This window comes from Nanorana parkeri, unplaced genomic scaffold (genome assembly GCF_000935625.1).
Source record: "Nanorana parkeri isolate BGI_ZX_2015 unplaced genomic scaffold, ASM93562v1 scaffold994, whole genome shotgun sequence".
Classification (NCBI taxonomy): domain Eukaryota; kingdom Metazoa; phylum Chordata; class Amphibia; order Anura; family Dicroglossidae; genus Nanorana; species Nanorana parkeri.
The window spans coordinates 190746-200943 of record NW_017307262.1 but is presented as its reverse complement, the minus strand read 5'-3'; the positions used below and the strand labels follow the sequence as shown (position 1 = coordinate 200943).

General features: G+C 45.1%; 1 protein-coding gene across 3 annotated transcripts in view; it reads left to right on the top strand.

The window, feature by feature from the left end:
- Positions 1-379: 379 nt before the first annotated feature.
- NDEL1 (nudE neurodevelopment protein 1 like 1) overlaps positions 380-10198 on the top strand; it is a 39279-nt gene continuing 29460 nt past the window's right edge. Inside the window, exon 1 of one of the 3 annotated variants that reach the window (XM_018566982.1) lies at positions 380-523. In XM_018566982.1, the coding sequence (XP_018422484.1) occupies positions 521-523 (3 nt within the window). In that variant the 5' untranslated portion in view covers positions 380-520. The remainder of the gene's footprint in view (positions 524-10198) is intronic. The other 2 variants (XM_018566984.1, XM_018566983.1) reach the window with 2 other exon arrangements.

Below are 10198 nucleotides of genomic sequence, written 5' to 3'. Positions count from 1 at the left end.
ATGTGAACGGTCACTTGGGCAGATGCTTTCGGATTGGTTCCCGCGCTCACGGACGGCTGTGATTTATTTGGGGAGATGGTATACTTGGTAAACAGGCGGTTTATTTAAAATGTTTTCTTTTGGCGTGTTTACTTCCTGCAAATAAATGTAAGCATTTTATATATTTTCTTTTTATTGGCTGCTTTTGGAATATGGTCTTTGTGTTGTTTTGCGGGGTGATGGCGGTTGTGTATCGGTTACGGAAGCTGTTACATTGTCACCTGTGCGGTGTGTGTGTATACCAGTTCCCAAAAGGGAAAGGGGAGGGCGAGTGCATGTGAAACTGTCACACTGGTACTGCTCCCGGATTGGTTGCATGTCAGAAGGGGAGGGTGCATTCCCTCAGCCGCCATTGGCTGGCTCTGAGATCACTTATTCCTTGTGTTGTGTCTGTGGCCATAGCTATGAGCTGACACGTCTAAGCCGCATCCCTTGCCTTCTGTCCCCGGGGGAGGGGTGTGTTTGCATTCGCTCGGATAACATGGTAAGTAGAGGATGTGATCTTGCAGTGCCGAGTCCCCGACTGTCCTTCTTTTTTCCAGGTATTCTACGATCGTGCGTTGTTTTAGTTACAAACGTAGCCTTCAAAATGGAAATCGGCGTAGGATAGATCCCTTTAAATTTCTTTACGAGTTCCCGGAAAAAAAAACCAACCACTTGATGTCAGGAGACGTTCAGTGTTCCCGAAACGCATCGTGACCTCATCTTGCTGGTCACAGTTTTGGCTTTTATAGGAACAGGCATAGCCGGGCCTCCTCTATAGGACGTCACCCTGGAATTTGTGACTATCGGGGATTAACCCTCCTAATTAAAACCTTCTTTTATTTCCTCGTGCTTTGTGAGCCGCGCCGGCTGTAATTCTTGGCATCCTCATCTGTTAATTGTTTTGTCTGATCTGTTCAGATTCATTCATGATCATATATGATGTCTGTGTAGTACCGGTATGAATTAGCAGGTTTCAGTTGCGTTGTATCCGGCAGCCCGACATTCACTGGGATTGGTGTGAATTAAACATTCGGCCCTGTGTGTATCCGGGGGTTTTGTAAATGCAGAACTTGAACTTTTGTGTTGTTTTTTTATTTTTGTGCATAATTATTGCATCATTCTGAATGGAACAGAAATGACACTAAACCCCTTACCATCTTGTCTTAAATTGTATTGTGATTGTAATGTCTTCCTTATATTGTAAAGTGCTGCGCAGACTGTTGGCGTCATATAAATCCTGTATAATAATAATAAACTCAGGGTAAATCTTAAAAATACATTTGCGTCCCTTAACTATTATTAACCATTTGATCCGCGGACCGGGGGTTGGGGACCACTGCTCTACAACACACACAGGGAACATGGGGAACAAAAGTAGCCCTCCTCCAGAAGGAAGGACAGTGTCAGCACCAATTCAGAGATGATTGGAAGATCTACAGCTGAGTGATACACAAATAAGATACATTGTTGTTCATAGTTAAGGGACTTGAATCTATTTTTAGGATATAACTCCCGAGTTTAGTGTCACCTTATCTCTCATGGGCAGGTCCTCCTAACAATCTTGTCTTCCATTGTGTTGTATCTGTAATGACTTCCTTTATATTGTATAATATTATTATTATATAGAGTAATACTGAATAATAATAATATTATCACAACTATCGCATGTTAATGGATTACGTGGCAGAAGTACCCGGTCACAAATGCCGAACAGACTATTGGTCTACCGTCTGTGCACTTTTTTTATGTTAAACTAGGGCCAGTGGAATCTTGGGGACCAGACCACTAGTGTATTGTGAAATTTATATCCAGTGTCTAACTTTTTAGGAACATTTCTGTGTGGACGTGATCTGTGACTACTTAAAACTCTTGTCGGCTTGTTCCATGTTACGTGGAAGAGTCCTGTGTTCTACATTCATTTGTCTACGTCTTTGACCGGGCAGAGGAATTGACCTCATGCAGTTGTTTTATGACTATATTTACATATAATAAAGTCGTATATGCAAACAGTTGAATGTAGGAATTGCATATATGGTTGCTGTGTACGTACATAAAGCCAAACACAACTGTATGATATCAACTGCTCTTTCCGGTCAATGACGTAGACAAAATAAGAAGAATCGTTTTAACTGAACAGAGCAGTGGACGTCATACAGTTGTTTCCTGACGCCAATCCATGGCAGCATACAATGGGTATGGCTCCGCCCCCCACCATTGTATGCTGCCATGTATTGGCGTCAGGAAAGGAAAATTACCGATAGGTAAGTATACAATTTTCCGTATTCCTGACGCCAATCCATGGCAGCATACAATGGGGGCGGGCGGAGCCATACCCATTGTATGCTGCCATGTATTGGCGTCAGGAAAGGAAAATTACTGATAGGTAAGTATACAATTTTCCGTATTTTGGCCTTGCATGCATATGAAGCAGTCGTATACACCAGGGCTGGACTAATCCCAGGAGACAGGTTGGTGCTCCTTTTAAAAATGATGGCTACCTAATGTTTGAGGTTTTCTTTAATTGTTGTTAATGGGGCTGGCTGCTAAAAAGAAGTTCTGCTGGCTCCTGGATCGGACAGATTGGCTCCTGGATTGGACAGGCTGGTTTAATATGTCCACCCGATATACATGAACCCTTGAATGTAGGAATGAGAACTCCCAAGAATGTTGGTTCGGTCAAATGCCCAATGTTTGCCTTTCCACCCATCGCAGCATGCATACTCGTGTCTGCTACATGCAAAGGTCGTGGAGCCACCGTCCTCACCACCGGAGACCAACAGCCAATGGCTAGAAAAATACGACGCGGGTGATCCAAGTTTTCTTTTCTCCAGATCAGAGATTTCTCCGCGACACATTATTCTTGATGGAGCCATAACGGGCTGTACGTTGGATGGAAGTCCTCTCACCTCTGTTGGCACTTTGTCTTGTGTTTTACAAGAGTAGTAAACAAGTAGTATGTGTGTAGACAGAAATCTAAAACCACTCATTATATTCGGCTAGGACGCGGACAGGTAGAGTTGTTATAGTGACCGGTGAGTGGGAAGACACCTGTTAGTCCTTTGTATACAGTACTAGGACCAGCCATGATCTTTCTGACTTGGCTGACAGCTGAAGTGACCGAGCTCAATGGGATACTTGTTTCCTTTTGAGGGGACGGTCAATGCTTTCAGAGCATGAAAACTAGAAAATGACTACATATAATAACAATGGGTTGCATGGCATGATTGTTGTCTAAATCGTGAACATTGCTGGCCGGGAGTGGACCCTGCATATGTCTGCCTTTAGGGCCCATTCACACCATGTCTGGATCAGATGCGGTACGTTACATTTTTCTTCTGCACCAAAAATGCATCCCAATGCATTTGTATGTGATTTTTGGGCTCTGTTCACAACAGTCCAGTCCGTTCCAGCGCAGAAAAAAAAAATGCTGCATGTCACATTTTTCCTGCACTGGAACGCATCACAAACGCACCGTAACGCAACAGAAGCTGACATGGAGCAGTAAGAGATTAATTTGCATAATGACATTACCCCCTAAAAAAAAAACATGCACTGGAATGCGTCACAAACACACCACGTTCTCAGAAACGCATGCAGATCTTTCCAGCCCCGGATCATGTTAAGAGGTATTTGTAATAACGTCTTTTAAGGGATTTAAATGATCCTTGTGATTTTTCCTTTTGTACCTGATGGTGTTTTCCTTCAAATATGTCTGTTCTGTGCAGCTGCTGTGTGACTTGCTTGTATGTTGGCTTTTGGTTTGCTTTTTCATCTGTTCTTAGTCTGTGTGTTAGAGGAGCCGGATGGCTCAGTGGTTGGCACTTTGGGCTTGCAGCACTGAGGTCCCTGGTTCAGCCATGATGTTGCCTGCATGGAGTGTTCTGTATTCCCTAAGACACTTCCTGTTCTAAGGGGACAACATCTCTCCTTCATAGACACAGTAAGTTATTGTTGTCACCCATGAAGTATTACTGGCAGCACTACCAGGGCTTGTTCACACCATTTTCTGGTCCAAATCTGGTGCAGATCTGCAGACGCGATGCTATGCGTGCAGTGCGTTTTTGACATGTGCTTTTTTGTTTGGAGTGGGGCTGTCAGCTGTTAACTGCAGTGTGGTGCATTTTCGGCGCGTTTTCTTTGCGTTTTTGACGTGTTCGTGTGTTTTCCGGACCGGAGAAAATGTGACATGCATTATTTTTTCTGTCCGGACTGCGCTGGTGAGAACTGAAGCCCATAAAACACATTGGGATACATCGGGATGCATTTTTAGTGCAGGAGCGAACTGTTCTGGTCCGGACAGAATCCGGACGTCGAGTGAACTGTTTGTGTCCTCCCGTTACGCTAAGGAGAACTATGGGGAAAAGCCTTAGGCCCCGTTCACATTGAGCGATTTTTATCGCACGGTAATTCCCGCGATATCGCGTCTATTTACCGCGCGATATTGCTCTTCAATGCATCTCAATGGGGCAAAGGGTCCTGCTTTCGCGGGTCGTGTGTCGCTACAGCAGGACCCTTTTTGGAGCGGATTTTGCGAATCGCGCAATGTGAACGGGGCCTTAACCCCATAGTTCTCATTTAAGTGCTGCAATTGCCATATATCTTCAATTCTGTAGAAGTCAGTTTAGTCTCTGCCCCCCTCAATGCATTGAATATAGTTTGCTTTCATACTTTGCATTCCATCCTCCATTTGTTCATGATAAGTCTCGTTATAAACATTCATATCTACATGCAGAAAGTAAAGAATTCGCATAGCTGTGAGGTCCTAAAAAGGTCTTTTCAAGTCCCTTCTCCTATATAACATGAGGAGTGCAAGACGCTTGAGACCTCCCCACAGGCTATATATTGGTAACAGTGCTATGTCTGTATACAAGCTTTCTCCATATCTGGTAATAAAGTCAGGGGAACCATGTCTTAATGGCTGCAGGCAGCGCAATGGGTTAATTAACTCTTTCATACCCTGAGGAGCGCTCCCTCCAGAGCAGTGGTTCTCAGCCTGTGTAACCTCAGGACCCACATTTGTCCTTGGTCATTAAGTCGTGACCCAAGTCGCACTGCAATGGAACGCACGGCATTGCCGTACCATAAGCAATGCATGTATGGGTGGAGCTCCCTCGCGGCCATAGTGCCATCCCACCTCAAGCCGACACGCTGCACCGGGAAGCATATTTTGAATGGCTGCTTGGCATGAGATGAGATGACAGTGGTGCGTTGGGGGAGGCCGAGCAAAATTGTAGAAATGTCACCAGCACACCAGTCCTTTTAAGATGGCAAACGCTTCATTTATTGAAGTTTTCTGTCATATGACCAACAAGCGCTTTCGGGACCGCACAGGGTCCCTTCATCAGGCTTTAGCATTGAAGGCGGGGGAGGCAGAGCAGCCTCTCACTAGACATGTGCGATTCGTTTCGTTCCGAATCGAAATTTTGACGATTTTTCGGAAATTCAGGCATTCGGATGTATCCGAATTCCGAATTACAGACATAACGAATGCAAACGAATCCGAATTTCCATTTCCGAAATTCATTAGCGGTAGTTCAAACGTTCGTTTCGTTTTCGGTTCTTATTCGTTTCTTATTCATTTCGTTCGTTGGAGCAAAGTGACATTAGAGGAGAAAAATATTTTTTCCCTCTCAAATGTCACTTTGCTGCGAACGAAACGAATAAGAAACAAATAAGAACCGAAAACGAAACGAACGTTCGAACTACCGCTACCGAATTTAATCCGAATTCCGAATTGACTTTCACACCCGAACCCCGAAAAACGAAATAACACAAATCCGAATTTAAAATGAAACTAAACAAATTTTTTGGCAGTGCACATGTCTACCTCTCACCTTGTGCCGTGGAAGGCATGTAGTGACCCAATGAACACAGGCTCGCAACCCACTTTTGGGTCACGACCCACCAGTTGAGAGCCGAGGCTCCAGAGCCTCCCATTCCCCTCCATGAGAATCTCGCTCTGTATTTTGTCTTGTTGGGTTCATTAGAACTGGAAATTTACCGTGACTGTCAAACACAAATTGCTTCATTTTTTTTATTTTAAGATGTGAACATGTTTCCCCCCAGGCTTGTTATTTTCTCCGTTTTATGTTTGGGAAATTTTCACATGCCAGAAGCAGCTTAGTCAGGGGTTTTCCTCGTTTTAAAGCATGTGATAGAATAACCTTTTTAAAGCCGTATGTGGGAATTAGATGCAAGTTAAGTGTTTGTGTGTTACGGTACCTGTGACATATATGACGCAGTCTTGTCATGAACATTGGCACAGCTATTTTTATTCCCCCCTGGACCAGTACATGGTACCAGTAGACCCATTATTGTTCCACTTCCTGCACCAGGGTGAACACTGTCCATGTCCTAGTGAAATAATACGGCAGCGTTGTCACCCTGTGGACATGGCAGTCTTAAATGGACTTTTAGTAAGAGGCAAACCAACTAAACTCCAGCAAACGCTTTATCTGACCGCAGCGGTGTTATAGTGTCAGCCCTGCAAGTATCGCTTTTGCTGGACTGCTTGCTCTCCGTTCAAAGGTAGAGAAAGATCTAAAGCCTGTGACGTAAGGACATTCTTGTACTGAATACTGCCACTATAGGTATTAACCCCATACAGATACCAGAATACAATGAGGGGAATTTATCAAAACTGGAGCAGACAAAATCTGGAGCAGTTGCCCATGGCAACCAATCGGCTTCTCTCCTTTTCAGTTTGTTCAGTTAGGTTTGAAAATGAAAGAGAGAAGCTGATTGGTTGCCATGCACGGCTGCTCCAGATTCTGTCTGCTTCAGTTTTGATAAATTCCCCCCAACATGTTTCACTATAGTGGTAAAGATGCATGCTTGGTTTGCTTCAATGGCCTTGTATCAACCCATGGGAGTGTGAAGGTGTATTCACATTGGACCCAGTTGAACCAAGCCATGCCCGAGTACTATTGACCCCATCCCTGGATGGTCTGCACTCACACTGTGCGATAAGGAAGCGTTCCTGGACAAGCTTACATCATCTCTGCCAGCAAGACCACAATGATCCCTTCCTCCGTGCTCCATGACCATTGAGATTTCAGTACTGTGGCATGGTTTGCACTCAAACTGAAGCAAATCATGCTGGACTCCCAAATGAACCATGCCCCCAAACCATCTCTTCCAAGTGCTCCCTGGCACCGTATACTTAACTGCGCCTGGCAGGGTTCGGAGTGCTCACACTACACAAACAAATCTGGGCTAAGGGGGGTGAACCGTGCTTGGGCACAATTTAAACACCTACTGTGGCTACACCCGTAGTTACTCGAATCCACCTTGTTCATCTTCCCAGTGCAGCCCACGGATGTTGGATGCACGTGCACAGAGAAACCTTTGTTCCTTTTTATTTACCTCTGATAGATCAACAATCAATTATAGGCCACAAGGGTTTTTTTTTAAGATTAAGTAATTTCTTCTTGTGTGAGTTTAGTCACTCCTTACCATTGTAAATGCTTGTTGGTGAATTGCTACACAATCCGGTTGACTCAAGTAAGAATGTTGTGTTTTACCTGGGTCATAATGGAAGCATATAGGTTTAAATAGAACCTTTGTCTTTAGTGAGTAAGGATGTGTGGCAGCAATCCTACTTCTGGGGGCAAACTAACTGATCTACTGTAGAATTCTGGCCTGGCCAGACACTAGTTTTCCCAAGGACATGGCCTTCACCACTGGTCTGGATGGGCTCGTTTGGACATGGCCATCACCACTGTTCTGGATGGGCTCGTTTGGACATGGCCATCACCAAAGTTCTGGATGGGCTCGTTTGGACATGGCCATCACCACTGTTCTGGATGGGCTCGTTTGGACATGGCCATCACCACTGGTCTGGATGGGCTCGTTTGGACATGGCCATCACCACTGTTCTGGATGGACTCGTTTGGACATGTTTATCACCACTGTTCTGGATGGGCTCGTTTGGACATGGCCATCACCACTGGGGTGGATGGGCCCGTTTGGACATGGCCATCACCACTGTTCTGGATGGGCCCGTTTGGACATGGCCATCACCACTGTTCTGGATGGACTCGTTTGGACATGGCCATCACCACTGGGCTGGATGGGCCCGTTTGGACATGGCCATCACCACTGGGCTGGATGGACTCGTTTGGACATGACCATCACCCATCACCGCTGGTCTGGATGGGCTTGTTTGGACATGACCCTCACCCATCACCACTGGTCTGGCTGGGCTCGTTTGGACATGACCATCACCACTGGTCTGGTTGGGCTCGCTTGGACATGACCATCACCACTAGTCTGGATGTGCTGGCCCTGTCTAGACGTGACCATCTCTATTGGTCTGGGTGGGCTTGTTTGGACATGGTCATCACCACTGGGCTGGATGGGCTCATCTGAACATTACCACCAACACTGATCTGGAGATGACCATTACCACTGGGTTGGATGGGCTCATCTGTCAACGTGTGCATTACCTTTCCCAGGTGTCCTTGATTACAGTCCAATTGTGCAGAAAGTTATGATGTGAAGGAGATAACGGGACAAAGTACAGAGTTCAATTCCTGTAAATTCATCCCCAGTCGCTGTGTCTTCATTGACCTCGAGTGACGATAGAGCAGAACAAAGTGCGCCTGGATAAGGTTTATTTCTGGCCACGTAGGTGCAGCATTAAATACTAGAAAGCTTCCAGCTCTGAGAACTAAACTGTGCCCGGTCCAGTTCCACACAATAAGTTATTTATCCTGTTTTTGTCTCTAAAGTTTCTCATTCATCCAGGTCTTGGTATATCTGGAAACAATAAGCCAAGGCAACTGGACTTTCTGTATTTTTCTTGAAGACGTTTCACTGGTCATCCAACCAGCTTTCTCAATTCAGAATTCTCCGTTATTGAATTGAGAAAGCTGGTTGGATGACCACTGAAACGTCTTCCAAGAAAAATATAGCAAGTCCAGTTGCCTTGGCTTATTGTTTCCAGATATTATGCTTTTGACATTTGCACATTGCAATACAATGTTCACTCTTTCGTCTCTACACTTGTTAATAGTCAGAAAAGTGGCCTTTGGGTTCAATTGCCTTATCCTGCCTGAGATGCAACGTCCAGTGTTCTTGGGATAGGATCAAGTTGTATAGAGCTAACCTATGGGCCAAAACCATAAGGAGGGTCACCTAGAAAACATTGAGAAGGGAATTTATCAAAACTGGAGCAGACCGAATCTGGAGCAGTTGTCCATGGCAACCAATCGGCTTCTTACATTTTCAAATCCTAATTGGACAAAGTGAAGAGAGAAGCTTATTGGTTGTCAAGAGCAACTGCTCCACATTCTGTCTGCTCCAGCTTTGATACATTTCCCTGTTAGTCTCAGAACAGAGGACAGACGCATACCACCAGTTTTTGGGAGACGGGGGTGGAATGATTACCCATCTATGGCCAGCTTTTCTTCACATAGTTGTCTCTAGCCATTTGTTCATATTAGACCGGAACGCTGCGCAGTCCACTACACATGTTTCAGGATCACTGCAGCGCACGGTCATTGGCCCTCTTCAGTTGCGGGTTCTTTCATCCCCCCCCTCTGTCCTCATGCCTATTGTTAGTTCTTAAAGGCCTCTGGTGGTCATAACCTTGTCTCATTATGCAAAGTCCTTGTGAAAGCTTGTTCTTAGGTCTGTCCCTGGGAGTTGTATCCCTTATGTAACAAGTAGTTGCAAGTTGTAAAACTTAAAAAGAACATTCCATGTGGATGTGCATGTGTCGGCTCTATTTCACTCGGCAGTTAGAATGTTTCTGTCAAATGCGACGGGCATATAAATGTTCCATGATCAGACCTACACCCTAAGTGCGTCTTTAATCTTCAGTGTGTAAGTGAGGTTAGTCATGAATGCAGCAAGCTTTCTTCCTCGGTGTGGCTTTGCCTCATTCAGTGCCTATTAAGTCGTTCCTATTAGGGGTGCTTGACACCAGCCGGGTGCCCCATGTTGCTGCTTGTTGTTTTATTACAGTTCTTGGCATTTTTCTACAGTGATGATGTAATTTTGTTATGCGACCCCAGTGATCTGATTTAAAGCCCAGGTCCTAGCAAAACTTTTAATTTGGTTGGAGTTGGGAAGGTTGAAAACCGCTGCCATTTTTACAAATATGTTGTCCCTTTAAGGGCCAATTCACACCAGCCACTGCGCTAAAAGCAAAGCGGCTGGTGTGCAGTGC